General features: G+C 45.7%; 1 protein-coding gene across 1 annotated transcript in view; it reads right to left on the reverse strand.

Annotated features, from left to right (window-relative positions):
- The window catches only part of LOC138280199 (tol-Pal system protein TolA-like), a 689,969-nt gene that overhangs the window by 659,756 nt on the left and 6,289 nt on the right, over positions 1 to 23,924 (reverse strand). Inside the window, exons 2-3 of the mRNA XM_069219461.1 lie at positions 11,332 to 11,426; positions 10,617 to 10,685 (exon numbers count right to left, since the gene is read on the reverse strand). Of these exons, the coding sequence (XP_069075562.1) occupies positions 10,617 to 10,685; positions 11,332 to 11,403 (141 nt within the window). The 5' untranslated portion in view covers positions 11,404 to 11,426. The remainder of the gene's footprint in view (positions 1 to 10,616; positions 10,686 to 11,331; positions 11,427 to 23,924) is intronic.

Genomic DNA, 23,924 nt, shown 5'->3' on the forward strand with positions numbered 1-23,924 from the left:
TTCTGTTCACAGCATAAGTTGCCTCCTTGTCGTTCTGCTCCCACTCTAGCGCTGGGAGGCTTTCCGGTAGCCATGCGCTTTACAAACTCATAAACTAAACTAAACTTTGGAAGGAAGGTCACTAATACACAATATTACACCAGAATGACACCAATTAATGTATATGGCTCAAACTAAATGTTTTATGAAGACCTAACCATGAAATGATGAGAGTTCCACGGCTCAGACAGTTTCTTTAAGTAGAAGTTAGTATAATCGCATATCTAGAAAAAGAGAGGACCGCAACTGTGAGGGTTCGGACTAGGGCACTCTGTCTCCAGGGATTTACTACTTATCCGACGCCTAAGAAAAATGCACCCAGACAACTCAGTTCATATTTTATTTATCAGTATACAAGGCAGAATCTGGACTAGAAAGATTATTATTAACTTGGGAACTGCTCAATGCTTCAATATTCTATTTAGGACTATATCTGACTGCAGGCTGGTCCTGGCATGCACAACCAGCAAGTGATCCGATGTGTAGCACCTTGAAGGGATTGCCATTTATAAGCTCTCCACTGCTCTAATAAGTCTTCTTTAGAAAAAGATTTAAGATAATAATCATCTGTGCTTGGATGTAAATGTAGAATGATATCTCCAGATTGGTCAGCTGATCCTTCCACCTTGAGGTGGAAGCATCAGTAACTTTTGTAGAAACGGCTGGAGGGGGAGGGGGGGGGGGGAAAGAGAGAAGGCCACCCCACAACTTGGGTTTGCCCTGTTCCCCACCAAAACACTTTAGCCGCAGAAATATGGAATAGCACCACAAGGTGCAAAAGGTACTCCTTCCTGTACTATAGCCACTGCACGTGGAGGCACTACTGGAGGACCCTTGTGTGCCAACCTGCACGCTCATGAAGGGAATGCAGGAAGCAAGTAGAATTGGGAATTGTAGGCCCGTCAGGACTGGAATTTGTCTGTTGGAGGACTGGGCCAATTCCTTTAAGCAGGCAATTCTTTGAGGTGGGGGGAAAAGGCGCGGAGAAGGGTGGCGTTCAGCACAGACCCTACAAACAGGGATAGCTGGGACGACCTTATGTGAGATATGGGCTAACTGATGGAAAAAAGTTCAGGTCAAACAGGAGGGACACTGTTGACTGCAAATAACACACCACTACTACGGACAACCATGCTTTGATCAGTCAGCAATCCAGATATGGACAAATTGGGATGCTCGACCATCTGAGATGGGCTGCAACCACTGCCATCTACTTGGTGAAGACTAAAGGTGCTGATGTTTAACAAAAGGGGAGTACTGCAAACTAGATTTACGTAGCAGTTACTACGAAAAGCAAATACCTCTGATGTGAACACAGGATGGGGATGTAGGAATATGCGTCCTGGAAGTTGAGTGACAGCATCCAGTCTCCAGCCTCTAACGCCAACTACACTTGGGCTAGGATAAGCATCTTAAACTTCTGCTTTTTGAGGAAGACGTTCAACTCTCTGATGTCCAGGTTCAGACAAAGATCACTGTTTCTTGGCACAAGGAAATAGCATCCTTGGCGTTTTCAAATTCCTGCACTATATCTACTGCTCCTTCTGTACAAGCGCTGCCACCTCGTGCTCTAGGATGGCTAGGAGGTGGTCTTGAGTGAAAGAGGAAGGTGGGGTGGGATGAGGGCTGAGGTATGAAGGAAAGGAAGGATGTAACCTCTTTCCACTATCTGAAGGACCCATTAGGTCGCCCATCGGTGGGGGGACATTAGTTCCTTACGATCTGGCGGGAGTGTGTGGTCAATGAATCCAGCAGGACAAGACGCAATGCGGCGACTTCGCAGTGTCGCAATCACATCATGGGGCCACAGGTTCTGTGGCAGAGTCAGGTTTCAGTGACATGACAGTCAGGACTCCTGCTATGGGGGAAGGTGGGGGGTGGGGGAACGGACTTTGGAAACGCTGCGGTGCCATCAGGCCCGCAGTGTTGGTCACAGTCGTTGCACTCTGTGGGAAACACAGCTCTGGTGCAGGCAGCGGTGCAGTCTCAGACAGTGGCACCGGTTCTGAAGTCGCTCTGAAGTCGAGGTACTTGGTTTTCTCTGGGATACACCAGAACTCACACCCAAGGGCCCAGGAACTGGATTTGGCACTACTTGCTGGGTCAGGACTCTCAGCATGAGAGACCAGGTGCTGACAAATGATGTCTTTGAAGTCCCTGAGACTTCAAACAGGAGGCAAGCTCAGACCAAGCCCTTGAAGAACCTTTGGAAGCAGGATGTAGAAAGCAAACTCCAGTCCTTTCTCTCCCACGAGAGAAGCAAACAGCAAACCTATACAGTGAGCAACAGGCAGAGTGGCAGTCCATCTTACAGCATCTAGCTCTTCTTCCTGGCAGAATGTACTCAGTCCAGAATGATTCTAAAGGTCTCAAAAGGTCCAATACTTATATTCATTCTGCCCCTGATTAGGCAAACTTCAAAGGAAACTCTTTGTAGTGCACAAGACCCTGCATTTGCTGACCTGGCCCCAGGAACACTCCAGGGGGTTGGAGACTGATTTGTAGAGGCACAGCCCAATTCAGGTTCAAGTTTCAGGTCCTCCCACCACTCTAGCCCAGGAAGATAAATCAGGGTATGCAGGGCACACCTAAGCTCCCTTTGTGTGACTGTTTGGAGTGAATTCACAAACAGCCCAACTGTGATACTGACCCAAATGTGTATTCTACAGACAGGCAGAGGCAAAGAATGGCTAAGCAAAAAAAAGATGCCCACTTTCTAAAAGTGGCGTTTTCAAACTTAGCCTAAAAACCAACTTCACCAAAAGATGTATTTTTAAATTGTCAGTTCAGAGACCCCAAACTTCATTACTCTATCCGCTCCCAATAGGAAACGCCATCTCTACCTGGGTTTTTGTGTGACAAACACAAGATCTTCCCATCTCCCGGTCACTTGTGACCATTGGCTTTGTAGCCATTTTTGAGTCGGTATCATATGAAGCCTTGCATACGGGATGAGCGAGATGCATGAGGCCATCTTCCCCCAAGATTTTCCCCACAGTTCTTACTGTCAGAGACTGACACTTGTGGTAAAGGAGAGTTTCTTGAAGTATTAAGGCTATCCTTTTTGCGCAGTGATAAGCTTCCTCCTTTATTGTGTTAATCTTACTCCTGGAAAGATTTTTTACTGCTCTGGCTTTGATGATGATTTTTCGTTACTTATTGAAAATCCCAGATTGAACAGTGTTATCATGACTGTTTCAATATCTTTCTTGCATTGGTTTAAAGTACTTGCTCTTATTAACATATCATCTAAGTAAGGATATATGTGAATTCCTAGTCTCCTTAAATGAGCTGCTAAGCATTTTGTAAAAACCCTAGGAGCTGATTTTGTCCCGAAAGTTAACACTTTGAATTGCTAATTTTTTTTCGATATCCACAAATCTCAATTATTTGTATGTTTCGCCTACGCAGGCACTGCTTGCGAAATCTATTGTCAAATTAAAAGGGGTGGGGTGTGTCTTAGAACCAGCCACTTAATTACCCGAACTTATTATTAGCTTAACCTAAAGTCGCTCTGATTTACGTGCTACTGATTGGCCAGTACATCATCCTGCTTTACTTCCTGTTCTCTTCGTGTTCTTGCTGTCAGGTTGCCTGTGGACCAAGTACTTCCCACTGGACACTAGCCAGTGTCCTTCCTCTCTGGCAACGACACTGAAGCCGCATGCCGTCTCAAGAATGGAAAAAGTACCGAAAAACAACAGCTGCTGTATCATCATTAGAGCAAGTGCGCCATGATGCTAGTTGCAAGTGTATGGCAGTTTTTTTATAAAACAATATAGCTGCCTGCGCGATTAAGTGTGAGTGCTGCAGACAGCTCACATCAAACACATAGCAGTAACCAGCAGAAGGAAATGAGTGTCTCTGGGCCAAGCTCCTTTTGACATTACATAGCCTATAATTTAATCCCTGGGCAAAGCAAGTTTGACACAGAGCCAATCTTATTTTTTTCATAAATCCTATCATTTAGACGTTCTTGTTTTCGGTGGCAGGAAAGCCACCAGTGAAACATTTACCAGGGGGATAATTTTACATTCACTGACACTGTAGTGTACTCAGGCAGAGAGATTTTTAAATGCATGCCTACTTTTTCCCTAAGCTGGAGGGTCTGCTGGTAAGAAAAAACGAAAACCTCTTCCGTAGCTTTTGATGCCTACAAGATCAAAAGCTAATTTTCAGCTGTTATAGGTGAGAAGTAGGCGCAGTGTGGCACAGAACGTGTTTAACAATAGGCTGCTGGAGAGACAGGCATGGACACCTGTCATTTCCAGTAATATAGGCATCTTCATACCATTTCCAACAACTTACATTGCATAAAGATTGTGTGAAATAAATTTCATCTATATTTCTTGGGAATAAAAAAAAGTGATGCTCAAATAATGTAGGCTTGTGTCACAATTGTGTGGCTACTGTGCGAGCGCTGCACACTCAATGAATGTTTGTTGCACATGTTTCATTATTCACTGGTAGAACAGCTTGGCCCCACCCATTTTCGTGCAACAGGGATGCATTCATATCCTATCAGTTATTGGTGCCCCCTATTTCAAGGTGCACACAAAGCACATATGTGATGCCTCCCAGGACTGAGCTGGCAGTAGCCTGCTAGACAGCAATCACTGGGATCCCTGTCTCATTCCCAGGTTGTAACAGCAAGTTGGATTCAGACTGGAGTTTGCACCCGAATTTACTCAAAATTTGGGATTGGCGTTTTAAATTTGATTAAAATAGCTTGTTGAGTGGGTGTGTTCAACATAATTTTGTGTCCATGTGTGATTTAGATGTATTTATAAACACTTGCATGCTGAATATAATCTGCGCTATGTAACAGATACACGAGAGAAGGAAAAAGAGCCTTCTCAGGAATAAGTGATGCAATATAAAACCTTAAAAAGAGCTTTCAGGCGGTCAGCAGCGGAGAAACAATAGTAGGGCTCCAATGCCAATTTACAAATCATCTGGGTAACTTGATAGTGAAACAAGTCTCACTTTTGGCTTTGACAGGTCATCTCCGACAGGAAGTTTGCTGAGTGCATGCAAGGTCCCCTCGTATGGTGCATGTTTTTTTAGGTTTCGTCTGCGTAAGCTTGTTCACCCCATAGGTCAGGACGACACTCGACAGTCTCCTGTCAACACCATGGGTTGCCATTCACGACTTTGGAATTTCGGCACATCCGGTAAAAATAAACATACGAAAATTATATTTCCGCTTTAAACATTTCAGATGCTGAATTTGTGGATCAGGAGTAAAATGTAATGACGCTACGGGTCACATACCACAGTTTGACTTACACATTTTAAATGTTTGAAAATCCAAGCACTACATTCTTGTCATATCACTCACTACTAATTCACGCAGACAACATAGACTGTGTCTGGGGTGTTTTACAATGAAGTTGCACGTAGTTTCGGCGTGAGAACTGTAGGTAAGTGCCATCTTTCTAGCATAGGTACTCACACTTTTTGCCTGAGGTCAATGTGTTTAGACAGTACTGGAACACCTCTGCACCAGGGATGTTGCTCTTGCCAAGGCTTGTTGACTTTCCCTCCAGGAGATCTGCAGGCGCCAAGAAGCCCCGGCCTCCAGCACCCTGCAACTCGAATAGCAGCCCCTGTCACGCAACTCCTGAAAAGGGGGACTTCTGTTATGTTGTGCTGCTGAGGCCTCCTTGTGACTCCCCGAGTCCATCAACTGTGGGTCACTTGTAAGGACTCCAACGACTTCTGCTGGCCTTCCTGTGTGCTGAGGGCCAGCCCTGACTTCCAGGAGACTCTACCCTCAAGGGGATCTTGCCGGTTCCCAAAACTCTTCAAATACATCTTCACATCCTGCTTGCATTTGCTAGTTCTAGTTGGTGACCTGGGATATTCAGCAGCTCTCTCGACCTTAATGTTGTAGGCTTATAGTCTGCACAGGTTTCGCAGTCAACAGTTAGGTGATCGAGCAGAAAAAACAAGGTACACTCCCAAGGTTTATACTTTTGGAAAAAAATTATGATGGCACTTCAGGTAAAACTGAAATGGTGTCTTCTCCATATCAAATGTAACAGGGTGCCCCAACATTCTCTACACAATTTCAACGTACCCAATCGACGCAACTCCTCCGGTACTAGCGTTCTAAATGCATAATTTGACTTTTTTGCCACATAAATTAGTCAACCCTGCCTCACAATTTGGTCCTTTCCTGCCACATAATTCAGTGGCCCTGCATATACATAAATCACTTCGTTTTACCTTCTTGTATCTGCGTCAAAAAATGAAAAAGTTGCCATTTACCATCCTAATTTAAATCTCCCACGGTAATTACAACAGAATGTGTCTTGAGGTGACCTCCTTAAACACACATAATGCATGCAGTCCAAAACCCAATACAGAAAACCCTCATGTTGTGGAGTGCGTAAAGTCTATTTCTCAGACCTACTCCTGTTCATGGTGGGACTTGTACGGCAATGTTATAATGGGACAAAGAGGACTACAAGACCCAGAAATCAAAGCAAAAATTTGATTTTTAGTCCTGTTTTATAAGGCGCTACAAGACTCAAAAGGCAAAAGTAAAACATGGGCTGGAAAACCTATTCACACATAGAACAAGTAAAGTTGTGAGCTTCTATTTTGTAATTAAGCTTTTTATTCTGGTACTTGTAACCCTGCTCCAAAAAGGAAGGCACCAGTACCAGAATGGCAGGCAAAATAACAGGAACGGGAACTGAGAGCAAAGCAGCAGGAATGGAAGTGAAATAAAACATTGAGTTGTGTTTTACCAACATATTGCCTGCTCCATTTAAGGATGCTAGTCCTCTCTAGTAGTCAACACATACAACCAACTATACATTTAACACATAACTATACATCCACTTTCCTGCCAACAACCTTGTGACGCCCAGAGCTTTTTGAAAGGCAAAGTCTGAGCAGGCCCCTTGTTTGAACCCAAACACACCCCCTCACGTCGTGCAGCTGGGCTGTTACTTAAACAACTTCTAGTGTGTGGACCAAACAAAGAGCCATGTCAAGCAAGTCACGGAGGAAAAACAATAGCACGCCTTTCTCCCTCAGTACATTTGGAAGTCATGTAGATTTATGCCAACAGGTCCCTGGACTTGACGTTCATCTAATCGAAAGCATTTAACTGGGGGGAATTAAGCATGCAGCAGGCATTGTGCAGACAAATGACCAGGAATCGCAACTAATCACTGCCAGGCTTCAAATCCGGAAGCGGGTGCCACAGAGCCCACAGGAGTGCACATGCACACATCAGAAGTTATAAAGCAGCTAAAATCACACACGCTTGCTGCAATCAGAGATACCCACAAAACATGCACACACTGCTTTCCTTCCTTCCTGGCCGGCATGTCTGCAGAGACACTTTCCACAATCACACACATCAGGGTAGATCTCAAAATGTGCTAATAGTTTCCTAGGTTTTTTTTCTTTCTGCCACAGCGAACAAAAAAAATACAAAGCGGGTTCTTCCCAATGGGTGTGTTAACAGTGAGATATAAACATGCCTTTTAAAAAAAGGCAAGTCTATGCTAAACTTGTTCACACTCTATTAAACTTCAAAGCGACATGGCTGCCGCCACGGAGCAAGAAGGAGAGACAAAGGAAACAATGTAACGAAACGGGTAGTCATGCAAAGCGCTCCAAAACCGCAGATCTAGTTTGAGCTGTATGAAACTTCAAAGCACTGTGGCCGCCATGAGCTTGAGCGCAAAGGAGACAAAAGAAAAAAGTTGTTTGCTCACAGTTAAACATATAAGCAATCGCGCAATAATCCATGTAACGGGGTCAGCCCCAAAGCGGTAACAAAACTGCCCCAAGGCGAGACAAACATTGAACATTTACTAATGACACCAAGAGATTTTTGAAAGGCAAGCCCACAAACGAGTGAAAGTGATGGGGGTGAGCTGGGCCAGGTTAAAAGCCTACAGAATACTAACAGGTCGAAAAGTGCTTGCACGCTCGACCTAAAAAAGGTAGAAAAAGAAAAATGACTATTAGTACTTTGGAGAATTCCGGTCTCAACCACTAGATGGTTGAATGATGCACAGCATGTTTATCCAGAAAAGATTAATGCTGCAAAATGCACGACTCTCAAAAGAAAGCGAGCTCCAGATCAGCATCGAAAGCGCAGGAAAAAAAAAAAAAGAAAAAAAAAAAAAGGAACCCACATCACTGCAGCGGGGTGGACAATATGTGGCTTCAATATCGTCATCTGCCCCTATGTTCGGCATGAATATGAAGCAGGAGCAGTACAACTTACTAGCGACGTGAGAAGCTTTAAGTTTACAGACCCAGTTTGACGGCTGGGATTTACCTACAGGTGATAAATCTGCAGTAGAAAAGTCCATCAAAAAGATGAGCTTCACCTGCAAAGATACTGCTTCACACAAGTTTATGTCATCAAGGATGTGACAATCCAGCCAACCAGCTGTCAATGAACCCATCAGACAGCACTCATCACCCTGCATAACAGGTAGATGACGCAGAATAGTATATAAAATATATCCGTCCATGCAGCATTCTGATTGCTAAGGAGTCAGCACAGGATGAACTGCCTACAATACTTGACATTAGAGCATGGAATAAAGCACAGAAAATATTCTTAGCATGACGAAAACTGCAAAGACAAAACTATGCAGAGTACACCACAAATTGTGCACCACCAATAAAGGCTTTGGACTCCAATGATGCAAGACTAATTCCTCCCTTGCATTGCGAGAAACTGAGTATTCCAGTTACCCAGTTACCATAGCAAGGAAGGTAAGGGATGGCAAAGATGAGGAGAGACTCTTGGAAAAAGTATTGTACTCTAAACATGGAAGCTTGTTGAGCAAACATTTAGTGAATACAGAGAATGTCCAGCTGCAGGGGTCATCAATAGCCCAGTCCCAGCACCAACAGAGAAAATGTGTGCAACGCTGTAGACAAGAGCCATTGCAGACATCTACTTGCTGCCAAATAGGAGATATATTAAAATTCATATAGAACAGTGTACAAAATTCCCAATGGCAAAAATAGTACAATTGACGCAATTCTCTGTTGCCTCAAAGCAACTGAAACGAAAAAAGACTGGCGTACTCTCAACAAAACCTTTATGGGTGGTAAGCAGCTTTTGGGACACGTGCTTTGCACCGCTGGACCTTCTCCTGCCTGTAATGCACTACCACAATAAACAAATTTAAATATTTAGGCAGAGAAATGCCATGGGTAGAAAACACCAACAGAAAAGAAAAAAAATATTGATGATACAGAAGAGAAAAGAGCACACTAACCAAGCAGGCATTAAAAAGTGGCACACAGTCCAAAGTAAAGCTAAGGCGACACATCTGAATAAAAACAGAAGTGTGGGACAGCAGCAAAGTATATTTAAAAAAAAAAAAAATGTGTTTCTACGCATGTACACCAATCACTACACACATCGGCATCCATACTATATTGGCATCCTATAATTGTTACAATGGACAAAACCTTTTCCAAACCACCAGCTCAGTCAACAAAGGAGGGAAACAAATGACAACAAATCAAGCAAAACATGAAGGGCTAGACCCACAACAATTTGGAGACAGTGCTGATCAAGGATAGTCATCATGCAGGAAAATTCAGAACACCATTCGAAAACAAAGAGAGGGTGGTGATTAGACCAGAGACACCATTGGTTATTTGTCAGGGACAGCTGATGACCATCAGAGTACCGTGGACAAATTACTAAACTGATAAAGTGGCACCAGTCTGTTTCTAAGCCATGTAACAATGCAACCAAAAGCAACAGACAACCAAACCGCTAGAAGCTCAATGTCAACTCAGTCGAAGCAATTAACTGTTACAACGAGAGGGACAATGATACAACTTTCAACCAAGCCACCACTAATCACAAAAGGTTGAGAGACCAACTGGTAATTAAGATTGAGAGAAGAAAGCAATGAAACACGTTTGTTTGTAATAGCAGGATGGAGAAGAATGTAATGTACTATACTACACCACAACCTCCTTGGTGCATCATTATGCATCCTCACCCCCACCTCTAGACAGAGTGCTAGGGAAAAATTGGACTGGAAAACATGCGCTGATAAAAGGACACTAGCCTTTTGTCTCGCATGTAACTGAACACTGGCGATGTGGCCTGCCAAAGACTCAACTGCTCTCCACAGTGAGATCATTACACAGAAATAAAAGGGAAAGTAAATAATGAACACTTCACAATGCAAAAACTGTGGGTTTTGTAAAAGAAAGCCACTTATATTTAATTACCCCACTGATTGTTTAATTCAGTGTTGCAAATTAAGTTACTGGATAATAGTTTTTTTCAGTAAAATCATACATGCAAAGTTATTAAACTCTAAAAATAAAGGAAGAAATTGTAGAATTATTTTAACTAGACACACAGCTACAAGCCAGTGAAAGTGCATATGTATGTGTCATGCTAAGTTTTAAGCTATCGCTAACATTTTAAACATAAAAAGACACCAAGGCCGCTAAACATTCCATCCATTGCTCATTTTTAAAAAAACTGTCAGACTTCAAATAATGAGATACTGCAAAAAGTGCCAAATTAAACTGGTAAATCAATGTAATGATATTACCTTCTTGTGGCTCTCCCCTTTAAAATGGTCTTGAAGATCCAATGGAGTTCGACATGGAACCTCACAGACCTAGAACAATAAAAGAAGGTTAGAAGTAGTTAAGCCAAACACCTTAAGCATTTTATCCCAAGAGTTTATGTCCAGCCACAGTAAAGTCTATTGTTAATAAATGCCATGTTTATTCATCATATGATTTTGGTACATTTTCTGTTCTCTCACCTCGACAGAGGTATTATCCTCAAAGCAATTCAAAGCATATTCTCCAACCCATATTTTAGCACTACTGTCCATGTAGCTCACACCTAGTACACAAAAAAGCAACATTTGGCACACACTAAACTATATACCTCCAACCCTAAGTGCAGTATTCCCAATATTCTGTGAACACCACAAGGATAACATCCTTTGCTCATCAAAAAAAGTGAAATATACCAGGCAAACTATGAAGATGAGCACCCTGGAGCCAATTCAAAAATGGCAAAGTTGTCCAAGGTAATTTGCAATAAAACTACATTTCAGATATGAACCCTGAAAGGACACTGCAAACCAAGGTACTTGCTCTACATCTGGGTTTCATTTACCTGTAAAGTCAAGCTGGTAATTTTCAGTAGTATGGGAAAGTTGCAGTAAGTCATGGGTTACTTCTATAACTGTAAAAAGCAACCTCAAATTCTACTTGGGTGATGACAAACATAGAAAGGGCTTGAATACTCACTTCACAATACAGGATCTTTCTTTCATCCTCAGATCTGCCAGCATGGGACTTGAAAGTGTGCGAGTCACCCATTGTGGAGTGAAAAACAATGCACACTGCAAAAAAGAAAAGGATTTGACATCAAAAATGCAAGAAACAGTCTAGGATTATACATTTGCAAGGGTTACTAAGGTGCATTATGAAACATATGTAGTGAGTAAAGAGGTGTCTGGTAGATGATGTATATATGTAGGTATGTGTCAGAGTGCTGCGAGTGAACCCAGCAACAAGTTAACACAACAGCAAACGAGGGTAGAAGCATGAGAAGTTGCTAAAAGACAAAGAGGTGAGAAATCAAAACTGAAAGTGTGGTAGAAGACTGAAGATGTCAGGATGGGCAGGAAACAGGATAGATGGAGGAGAGGGTGTCTGGGTTAGGGAGACAACAGGGCAGTCCATGGGTAATGTCAATCAGGCTTTCTACGAGCAACTAAGCTTAGCTGTGTGTGGTCATTCGTAAGCCATCTCCACCAAACAGACTAATTCATTCATAAGTAAGCCAAGATGCCTAAAAATAACTAACTAACCCATACTGATGAACTTTGAAAGATCCAAAGCCACGTTTTTTGGGAATACTTCCCTATATATTTGAAGGACACTGCAAGTAGGTCTTCAGAAGCCCGTAACTTTCCTGTAGGTGCCTTCACTCTCTGTGGACATGACAGCCTGCATGATCTTTGTTCTCGAGTCCTTCCCACAAAATTGTAGTTGTCACTGGGGGTGAAGGATTGTTGGACAGGGCAGGTTCCATATTTTTTCCATGCACTCCATACCTTTTCCCTTATGTGTGCTGGTCAAGGTGTCATCTTGCAACCAGATTAACTTGGGAGTGACAGTCAATGCCCAAGTTACAACCAGCAATGCTAGAGCTAATAGCCTTTGGGACTTATTTTGTTTGGCAATGCTTTTTGAGATCCTGTGATGCATCAGTAAAAACCAAAATCCTGTCTGCAGATGCAAAATTAAAACAATGTGATTTTGCAGCTGTGCCGTATATGTGCACACATGTTATGAGGCATGTGCCTTTTTATTGACTGACCTAAGATGGTGGACGCCAAGTAGATTGCGAACTTAATAAAAACAAAAACAAACAAAAAATGCGCACAGCACTTTTGTTGCAGCTTAGTGCCAACAATATAAATATATCTCTCTCAATATACATATATACACATAACACACACACTTTACTACTTTTTTTTTTTTATCCCAGCAAGGGGAGCAACAAAAAGGAGTAGACTAGCGGTATTGATAAAATAAAAGTAAAACCAGGTTAGAGGAAGTGGGGAAATACAGCATACCAGGAACAAAATGTTGGTGGGGAGAAGGATGAATGAGAGAGGCACACAATGGAGAGAGCAATAAAACATGTGCACTCTCATGGAGTGTTTAACAACATCAACAAAAAGAAAAAATGGTCCCTAAAAGTGAGCAGTAGAAGGAGATAAGTCAGTCAAGCAAAAGCATAGTAAAGAGGATATGCTCCTGAGGAGGAATGTAGGAAGTTGGCTCTGTATGCACTATTTCAAAGTAAGGAATAGTATGCACAGAGTCCAAGGGTTCCCCTTAGAGGTAAGATAGGGCAAAAAGAGATAATACCAATGCTCTATTTTGTGGTAGTGTGGTCGAGCAGTAGGCTTATCAAAGGAGTAGTGTTAAGCATTTGTTGTACACACACACAGGCAATAAATGAGGAACACACACTCAGAGACAAATCCAGGCCAATAGGTTTTTGTATAGAAAAATATATTTTCTTAGTTTATTTTAAGAACCACAGGTTCAACTTCTACATGTAATACTGTGCATGAAAGGTGTAGGAAGTTGTCTCTGTATGTGCTATTTCAAAGTAAGGAATAGCATGCACAGAGTCCAAGGGTTCCCCTTAGAGGTAAAATAGTGGTAAAAATAGATAATACTAATGCTCTATTTTGTGGTAGTGTGGTCGAGCAGTAGGCTTATCCAAGGAGTAGTGTTAAGCATTTGTTGTACATACACAAGACAATAAATGAGGTACACACACTCAGAGACAAATCCAGCCAATAGGTTTTTATATAGAAAAATATCTTTTCTTAGTTTATTTTAAGAACCACAGGTTCAAATTCTACATGTAATATCTCATTCGAAAGGTATTGCAGGTAAGTACTTTAGGAACTTCAAATCATCAAAATTGCATGTATACTTTTCAAGTTATTGACAAATAGCTGTTTTAAAAGTGGACACTTAGTGCAATTTTCACAGTTCCTAGGGGAGGTAAGTATTTGTTAGATTAACCAGGTAAGTAAGACACTTACAGGGCTCAGTTCTTGGTCCAAGGTAGCCCACCGTTGGGGGTTCAGAGCAACCCCAAAGTCACCACACCAGCAGCTCAGGGCCGGTCAGGTGCAGAGTCCAAAGTGGTGCCCAAAACACATAGGCTAGAATGGAGAGAAGGGGGGTGCCCCGGTTCCGGTCTGCTTGCAGGTAAGTACCCGCGTCTTCGGAGGGCAGACCAGGGGGGTTTTGTAGGGCACCGGGGGGGGACACAAGTCCACACAGAAATTTCACCCTCAGCGGCGCGGGGGCGGCCGGGTGCAGTGTAGAAACAAGCGTCGGGTTCGCAATGTTAGTCTATGAGAGATCTCGGGATCTCTTCAGCGCTGCAGGCAGGCAAGGGGGGGATTCCTCGGGGAAACCTCCACTTGGGCAAGGGAGAGGGACTCCTGGGGGTCACTTCTCCAGTGAAAGTCCGGTCCTTCAGGTCCTGGGGGCTGCGGGTGCAGGGTCTCTCCCAGGTGTCGGGACTTTAGGTTCAAAAGAGTCGCGGTCAGGGGAAGCCTCGGGATTCCCTCTGCAGGCGGCGCTGTGGGGGCTCAGGGGGGACAGGTTTTGGTACTCACAGTATCAGAGTAGTCCTGGGGTCCCTCCTGAGGTGTTGGATCGCCACCAGTCGAGTCGGGGTCGCCGGGTGCAGTGTTGCAAGTCTCACGCTTCTTGCGGGGAGCTTGCAGGGATCTTTAAAGTTGCTGGAAACAAAGTTGCAGCTTTTCTTGGAGCAGGTCCGCTGTCCTCGGGAGTTTCTTGTCTTTTCGAAGCAGGGGCAGTCCTCAGAGGATGTCGAGGTCGCTGGTCCCTTCGGAAGGCGTCGCTGGAGCAGGATCTTTGGAAGGCAGGAGACAGGCCGGTGAGTTTCTGGAGCCAAGGCAGTTGTCGTCTTCTGGTCTTCCGCTGCAGGGGTTTTCAGCTGGGCAGTCCTTCTTCTCGTTGCAGGAATCTAATTTTCTAGGGTTCAGGGTAGCCCTTAAATACTAAATTTAAGGGCGTGTTTAGGTCTGGGGGGTTAGTAGCCAATGGCTACTAGCCCTGAGGGTGGGTACACCCTCTTTGTGCCTCCTCCCAAGGGGAGGGGGTCACAATCCTAACCCTATTGGGGGAATCCTCCATCTGCAAGATGGAGGATTTCTAAAAGTTAGAGTCACCTCAGCTCAGGACACCTTAGGGGCTGTCCTGACTGGCCAGTGACTCCTCCTTGTTATTCTCATTATTTTCTCCGGCCTTGCCGCCAAAAGTGGGGCCTGGCCGGAGGGGGCGGGCAACTCCACTAGCTGGAGTGTCCTGCTGGGTTGGCACAAAGGAGGTGAGCCTTTGAGGCTCACCGCCAGGTGTGACAATTCCTGCCTGGGAGAGGTGTTAGCATCTCCACCCAGTGCAGGCTTTGTTACTGGCCTCAGAGTGACAAAGGCACTCTCCCCATGGGGCCAGCAACATGTCTCGGTTTGTGGCAGGCTGCTAAAACTAGTCAGCCTACACAGATAGTCGGTTAAGTTTCAGGGGGCACCTCTAAGGTGCCCTCTGTGGTGTATTTTACAATAAAATGTACACTGGCATCAGTGTGCATTTATTGTGCTGAGAAGTTTGATACCAAACTTCCCAGTTTTCAGTGTAGCCATTATGGTGCTGTGGAGTTCGTGTTTGACAGACTCCCAGACCATATACTCTTATGGCTACCCTGCACTTACAATGTCTAAGGTTTTGTTTAGACACTGTAGGGGTACCATGCTCATGCACTGGTACCCTCACCTATGGTATAGTGCACCCTGCCTTAGGGCTGTAAGGCCTGCTAGAGGGGTGTCTTACCTATACTGCATAGGCAGTGAGAGGCTGGCATGGCACCCTGAGGGGAGTGCCATGTCGACTTACTCGTTTTGTCCTCACTAGCACACACAAGCTGGTAAGCAGTGTGTCTGTGCTGAGTGAGAGGTCTCCAGGGTGGCATAAGACATGCTGCAGCCCTTAGAGACCTTCCTTGGCATCAGGGCCCTTGGTACTAGAAGTACCAGTTACAAGGGACTTATCTGGATGCCAGGGTCTGCCAATTGTGGATACAAAAGTACAGGTTAGGGAAAGAACACTGGTGCTGGGGCCTGGTTAGCAGGCCTCAGCACACTTTCAATTGTAAACATAGCATCAGCAAAGGCAAAAAGTCAGGGGGCAACCATGCCAAGGAGGCATTTCCTTACACAACCCCCCCCCAAACGAAAGAGGATGAGACTAACCTTTCCCAAGAGAGTCTTCATTTTCTAAGTGGAAGAACCTGGAAAGGCCATCTGCATTGGCATGGGCAGTCCCAGGTCTGTGTTCCACTATAAAGTCCATTCCCTGTAGGGAGATGGACCACCTCAACAGTTTAGGATTTTCACCTTTCATTTGCATCAGCCATTTGAGAGGTCTGTGGTCAGTTTGAACTAGGAAGTGAGTCCCAAAGAGGTATGGTCTCAGCTTCTTCAGGGACCAGACCACAGCAAAGGCCTCCCTCTCAATGGCACTCCAACGCTGCTCCCTGGGGAGTAACCTCCTGCTAATGAAAGCAACAGGCTGGTCAAGGCCATCATCATTTGTTTGGGACAAAACTGCCCCTATCCCATGTTCAGAGGCATCAGTCTGCACAATGAACTGCTTAGAATAATCTGGAGCTTTGAGAACTGGTGCTGAGCACATTGCCTGTTTCAGGGTCTCAAAGGCCTGTTGGCAGTCCACAGTCCAGTTCACTTTCTTGGGCATTTTCTTGGAGGTGAGCTCAGTGAGGGCTGTCACAATGGATCCATATCCCTTCACAAACCTCCTGTAGTACCCAGTCAAGCCAAGGAATGCCCTGACTTGAGTCTGGGTTTTTGGAGCTACCCAGTCCAGAATGGTCTGGATCTTGGGTTGGAGTGGCTGCACTTGGCCTCCACCTACAAGGTGGCCCAAGTAAACCACGGTTCCCTGCCCTATCTGGCATTTGGATGCCTTGATAGAGAGGCCTGCAGATTGCAGAGCCTTCAAAACCTTCCTCAGGTGGACCAGGTGATCCTGCCAGGTGGAGCTAAAGACAGCAATATCATCAAGATAAGCTGTGCTAAAGGACTCCAAGCCAGCAAGGACTTGATTCACCAACCTTTGGAAGGTGGCAGGGGCATTCTTTAAACCAAAGGGCATAACAGTAAACTGATAATGCCCATCAGGTGTGGAGAATGCTGTCTTTTCTTTTGCTCCAGGTGCCATTTTTATTTGCCAGTACCCTGCTGTCAAGTCAAAGGTACTTAGAAATTTGGCAGCACCTAATTTATCAATGAGCTCATCAGCTCTTGGAATTGGATGAGCATCTGTCTTGGTGACAGAATTGAGCCCTCTGTAGTCCACACAAAACCTCATCTCTTTCTTTCCATCTGTGGTGTGAGGTTTGGGGACTAAGACCACTGGGCTAGCCCAGGGGCTGTCAGAGCGCTCAATGACTCCCAATTCCAGCATCTTGTGGACTTCCACCTTGATGCTTTCCTTAACATGGTCAGACTGTCTAAAGATTTTGTTCTTGACAGGCATGCTGTCTCCTGTGTCCACATCATGGGTACACAGGTGTGTCTGACCAGGGGTTAAGGAGAAGAGTTCAGGAAACTGTTGTAGGACTCTCCTACAATCAGCTTGCTGTTGGCCAGAGAGGGTGTCTGAGTAGATCACTCCATCTACTGTACCATCTTTTGGGTCTGATGACAGAAGATCAGGGAGAGGTTCACTCTCTGCCTCCTGATCCTCATCTGTTACCATCAACAGATTGACATCAGCCCTGTCGTGGAAGAGCTTAAGGCGGTTTACATGGATCACCCTTTTGGGGCTCCTGCTTGTGCCCAGGTCCACCAAGTAGGTGACCTGACTCTTCCTCTCTAGTACTGGGTAAGGGCCACTCCATTTGTCCTGGAGTGCCCTGGGAGCCACAGGCTCCAGAACCCAGACTTTCTGCCCTGGTTGGAACTCAACCAGTGCAGCCTTTTGGTCATACCAAAACTTCTGGAGCTGTTGGCTGGCCTCAAGGTTTTTGGTTGCCTTTTCCATGTACTCTGCCATTCTAGAGCGAAGGCCAAGTACATAGTCCACTATGTCCTGTTTAGGCTCATGGAGAGGTCTCTCCCAGCCTTCTTTAACAAGGGCAAGTGGTCCCCTTACAGGATGACCAAACAGAAGTTCAAAGGGTGAGAACCCTACTCCCTTCTGTGGTACCTCCCTGTAAGCGAAAAGCAGACATGGCAGGAGGACATCCCATCTCCTTTTGAGTTTTTCTGGGAGCCCCATGATCATGCCTTTTAATGTCTTGTTGAATCTCTCAACTAAGCCATTAGTTTGTGGATGGTAAGGTGTAGTGAATTTATAAGTCACTCCACACTCATTCCACATGTGCTTTAGGTATGCTGACATGAAGTTGGTACCTCTGTCAGACACCACCTCCTTAGGGAAACCCACTCTGGTAAAGATACCAATGAGGGCCTTGGCTACTGCAGGGGCAGTAGTCGACCTAAGGGGAATAGCTTCAGGATACCTGGTAGCATGATCCACTACTACCAGGATATACATATTTCCTGAGGCTGTGGGAGGTTCCAGTGGACCAACTATGTCCACACCCACTCTTTCAAAGGGCACCCCCACCACTGGAAGTGGAATGAGGGGGGCCTTTGGGTGCCCACCTGTCTTACCACTGGCTTGACAGGTGGGGCAGGAGAGGCAAAACTCCTTAACCATGTTGGACATATTGGGCCAGTAGAAGTGGTTGACTAACCTCTCCCACGTCTTGGTTTGTCCCAAATGTCCAGCAAGGGGAATGTCATGGGCCAATGTTAGGATGAACTCTCTGAACAGCTGAGGCACTACCACTCTCCTAGTGGTACCAGGTTTGGGGTCTCTGGCCTCAGTGTACAGGAGCCCATCTTCCCAATAGACCCTATGTGTTCCATTTTTCTTGCCTTTGGACTCTTCAGCAGCTTGCTGCCTAAGGCCTTCAAGAGAGGGACAGGTTTCTTGTCCCTTACACAGCTCTTCCCTTGAGGGTCCCCCTGGGCCTAAGAGCTCAACCTGATAAGGTTCAAGTTCCAAAGGCTCAGTTCCCTCAGAGGGCAGAACTTCTTCCTGAGAAGAGAGGTTCCCTTTCTTTTGCTGTGTTGCAGTTGGTTTCCCAACTGACTTTCCTGTTCTCTTGGTAGGCTGGGCCATTTTTCCAGACTCCAGCTCTACTTTTTCACCCTGTGCCTTGCACTGTGCTCTCGTTTTCACACACACCAGTTCAGGGATACCCAGCATTGCTGCATGGGTTTTTAGCTCTACCTCAGCCCATGCTGAGGACTCCAGGTCATTTCCAAGCAGACAGTCCACTGGGATATTTGAGGAGACCACCACCTGTTTCAGGCCATTGACCCCTCCCCATTCTAAAGTAACCATTGCCATGGGATGTACTTTTCTCTGATTGTCAGCGTTGGTGACTGTGTAAGTTTTTCCAGTCAGGTATTGGCCAGGGGAAACCAGTTTCTCTGTCACCATGGTGACACTGGCACCTGTATCCCTCAGGCCCTCTATTCTAGTCCCATTAATTAAGAGTTGCTGTCTGTATTTTTGCATGTTAGGCGGCCAGACAGCTAGTGTGGCTAAATCCACCCCACCCTCAGAAACTAGAGTAGCTTCAGTGTGGACCCTGATTTGCTCTGGGCACACTGTTGATCCCACTTGGAGACTAGCCATACCAGTGTTACCTGGATGGGAGTTTGGAGTGCAACCTTTCTTGGGACAGGCCTTGTCTCCAGTTTGGTGTCCATGCTGTTTACAGCTATGACACCAGGCCTTTTTGGGATCAAAGTTTTTACCCTTGTACCCATTGTTTTGTGAAGAGGCTCTGGGCCCACCCTCCTGTGCAGGTTTTTGGGGGCCTGTAGAAGACTCTTTACTATTTTTAGTTTTGGTTGTCTCATCACCCTTCTGCTGGGGAGTCTTTGTGACCCCTTTCTTTTGGTCACCCCCTGTTGAAGTCTTGGACACCCTTGTCTTGACCCAATGGTCCGCCTTCTTTCCCAATTCTTGGGGAGAAATTGGTCCTAGGTCTACCAGATGCTGATGCAGTTTATCATTGAAACAATTACTTAACAGGTGTTCTTTCACAAATAAATTGTACAGCCCATCATAATTACTTACACCACTACCTTGAATCCAACCATCTAGTGTTTTCACTGAGTAGTCAACAAAGTCAACCCAGGTCTGGCTCGAGGATTTTTGAGCCCCTCTGAACCTAATCCTGTACTCCTCAGTGGAGAATCCAAAGCCCTCAATCAGGGTACCCTTCATGAGGTCATAAGATTCTGCATCTTGTCCAGAGAGTGTGAGGAGTCTATCCCTACACTTTCCTGTGAACATTTCCCAAAGGAGAGCACCCCAGTGAGATCTGTTCACTTTTCTGGTTACACAAGCCCTCTCAAAAGCTGTGAACCATTTGGTGATGTCATCACCATCTTCATATTTAGTTACAATCCCTTTAGGGATTTTCAACATGTCAGGAGAATCTCTGACCCTATTTATGTTGCTGCCACCATTGATGGGTCCTAGGCCCATCTCTTGTCTTTCCCTCTCTATGGCTAGGATCTGTCTTTCCAAAGCCAATCTTTTGGCCATCCTGGCTAACTGGATGTCCTCTTCACTGGAGTTATCCTCAGTGATTTCAGAGTTGTTGGTCCCTCCTGTGAGGGAACCAGCATCTCTGACTATTATTTGTGGAGTCAGGGCTTGAGAAGCCCTGCTCTCCCTAAGTAGGACTGGAGGGGGGGAATTTCCCTCCAAGTCACTATCTTCATCCTCTGAGTTGCCATCCTCAGAGGGGTTGGCCTTTTCAAACTCTGCCAAAAGCTCCTGGAGCTGTACTTTGGTAGGTTTGGGGCCCATTGCTATTTTCTTTAGTTTACAGAGTGACCTTAGCTCTCTCATCTGTAGATGGAGGTAAGGTGTGGTGTCGAGTTCCACCACATTCACATCTGTGCTAGACATTATGCTTCTAAAAGTTGGAATACTTTTTAAGAAACTAAAACTGGTTCTAGAATCTAATTCAAACTTTTAACAAACTTTTACTCTCTAAAAGACAATGCTAAACAGGGACTTAACACACAAGGCCCTAGCAGGACTTTTAAGAATTTTGAAAAATTTCAAATTGCAAAAATCAATTTCTAATGACAATTTTGGAATTTGTCGTGTGATCAGGTATTGGCTGAGTAGTCCAGCAAATGCAAAGTCTTGTACCCCACCGCTGATCCACCAATGTAGGAAGTTGTCTCTGTATGTGCTATTTCAAAGTAAGGAATAGCATGCACAGAGTCCAAGGGTTCCCCTTAGAGGTAAAATAGTGGTAAAAATAGATAATACTAATGCTCTATTTTGTGGTAGTGTGGTCGAGCAGTAGGCTTATCCAAGGAGTAGTGTTAAGCATTTGTTGTACATACACAAGACAATAAATGAGGTACACACACTCAGAGACAAATCCAGCCAATAGGTTTTTATATAGAAAAATATCTTTTCTTAGTTTATTTTAAGAACCACAGGTTCAAATTCTACATGTAATATCTCATTCGAAAGGTATTGCAGGTAAGTACTTTAGGAACTTCAAATCATCAAAATTGCATGTATACTTTTCAAGTTATTGACAAATAGCTGTTTTAAAAGTGGACACTTAGTGCAATTTTCACAGTTCCTAGGGGAGGTAAGTATTTGTTAGATTAACCAGGTAAGTAAGACACTTACAGGGCTCAGTTCTTGGTCCAAGGTAGCCCACCGTTGGGGGTTCAGAGCAACCCCAAAGTCACCACACCAGCAGCTCAGGGCCGGTCAGGTGCAGAGTCCAAAGTGGTGCCCAAAACACATAGGCTAGAATGGAGAGAAGGGGGGTGCCCCGGTTCCGGTCTGCTTGCAGGTAAGTACCCGCGTCTTCGGAGGGCAGACCAGGGGGGTTTTGTAGGGCACCGGGGGGGGACACAAGTCCACACAGAAATTTCACCCTCAGCGGCGCGGGGGCGTCCGGGTGCAGTGTAGAAACAAGCGTCGGGTTCGCAATGTTAGTCTATGAGAGATCTCGGGATCTCTTCAGCGCTGCAGGCAGGCAAGGGGGGGATTCCTCGGGGAAACCTCCACTTGGGCAAGGGAGAGGGACTCCTGGGGGTCACTTCTCCAGTGAAAGTCCGGTCCTTCAGGTCCTGGGGGCTGCGGGTGCAGGGTCTCTCCCAGGTGTCGGGACTTTAGGTTCAAAAGAGTCGCGGTCAGGGGAAGCCTCGGGATTCCCTCTGCAGGCGGCGCTGTGGGGGCTCAGGGGGGACAGGTTTTGGTACTCACAGTATCAGAGTAGTCCTGGGGTCCCTCCTGAGGTGTTGGATCGCCACCAGTCGAGTCGGGGTCGCCGGGTGCAGTGTTGCAAGTCTCACGCTTCTTGCGGGGAGCTTGCAGGGATCTTTAAAGTTGCTGGAAACAAAGTTGCAGCTTTTCTTGGAGCAGGTCCGCTGTCCTCGGGAGTTTCTTGTCTTTTCGAAGCAGGGGCAGTCCTCAGAGGATGTCGAGGTCGCTGGTCCCTTCGGAAGGCGTCGCTGGAGCAGGATCTTTGGAAGGCAGGAGACAGGCCGGTGAGTTTCTGGAGCCAAGGCAGTTGTCGTCTTCTGGTCTTCCGCTGCAGGGGTTTTCAGCTGGGCAGTCCTTCTTCTCGTTGCAGGAATCTAATTTTCTAGGGTTCAGGGTAGCCCTTAAATACTAAATTTAAGGGCGTGTTTAGGTCTGGGGGGTTAGTAGCCAATGGCTACTAGCCCTGAGGGTGGGTACACCCTCTTTGTGCCTCCTCCCAAGGGGAGGGGGTCACAATCCTAACCCTATTGGGGGAATCCTCCATCTGCAAGATGGAGGATTTCTAAAAGTTAGAGTCACCTCAGCTCAGGACACCTTAGGGGCTGTCCTGACTGGCCAGTGACTCCTCCTTGTTATTCTCATTATTTTCTCCGGCCTTGCCGCCAAAAGTGGGGCCTGGCCGGAGGGGGCGGGCAACTCCACTAGCTGGAGTGTCCTGCTGGGTTGGCACAAAGGAGGTGAGCCTTTGAGGCTCACCGCCAGGTGTGACAATTCCTGCCTGGGAGAGGTGTTAGCATCTCCACCCAGTGCAGGCTTTGTTACTGGCCTCAGAGTGACAAAGGCACTCTCCCCATGGGGCCAGCAACATGTCTCGGTTTGTGGCAGGCTGCTAAAACTAGTCAGCCTACACAGATAGTCGGTTAAGTTTCAGGGGGCACCTCTAAGGTGCCCTCTGTGGTGTATTTTACAATAAAATGTACACTGGCATCAGTGTGCATTTATTGTGCTGAGAAGTTTGATACCAAACTTCCCAGTTTTCAGTGTAGCCATTATGGTGCTGTGGAGTTCGTGTTTGACAGACTCCCAGACCATATACTCTTATGGCTACCCTGCACTTACAATGTCTAAGGTTTTGTTTAGACACTGTAGGGGTACCATGCTCATGCACTGGTACCCTCACCTATGGTATAGTGCACCCTGCCTTAGGGCTGTAAGGCCTGCTAGAGGGGTGTCTTACCTATACTGCATAGGCAGTGAGAGGCTGGCATGGCACCCTGAGGGGAGTGCCATGTCGACTTACTCGTTTTGTCCTCACTAGCACACACAAGCTGGTAAGCAGTGTGTCTGTGCTGAGTGAGAGGTCTCCAGGGTGGCATAAGACATGCTGCAGCCCTTAGAGACCTTCCTTGGCATCAGGGCCCTTGGTACTAGAAGTACCAGTTACAAGGGACTTATCTGGATGCCAGGGTCTGCCAATTGTGGATACAAAAGTACAGGTTAGGGAAAGAACACTGGTGCTGGGGCCTGGTTAGCAGGCCTCAGCACACTTTCAATTGTAAACATAGCATCAGCAAAGGCAAAAAGTCAGGGGGCAACCATGCCAAGGAGGCATTTCCTTACAAAAGGTATTGCAGGTAAGTACTTTAGGAACTTTGAATAATCACAATAGCATATATACTTTTCAAATAACACACATATAGCTATTTTAAAACTAGACACAATGCAATTTTCACAGTTCCTAGGGGAGGTAAGTAATTGTTAGTTCCTGCAGGTAAGTAAACCACCTACGGGGTTCAAGTTTGGGTCCAAGGTAGCCCACCGTTGGGGGTTCAGAGCAACCCCAAAGTTACCACACCAGCAGCTCAGGGCCGGTCAGGTGCAGAGTTCAAAGTGGAGCCCAAAAAACATAGGCTTCAATG

The sequence above is a fragment of the Pleurodeles waltl genome, chromosome 2_2 (assembly GCF_031143425.1).
Source record: "Pleurodeles waltl isolate 20211129_DDA chromosome 2_2, aPleWal1.hap1.20221129, whole genome shotgun sequence".
In the NCBI taxonomy this organism is placed as follows: Eukaryota; Metazoa; Chordata; class Amphibia; order Caudata; family Salamandridae; genus Pleurodeles; species Pleurodeles waltl.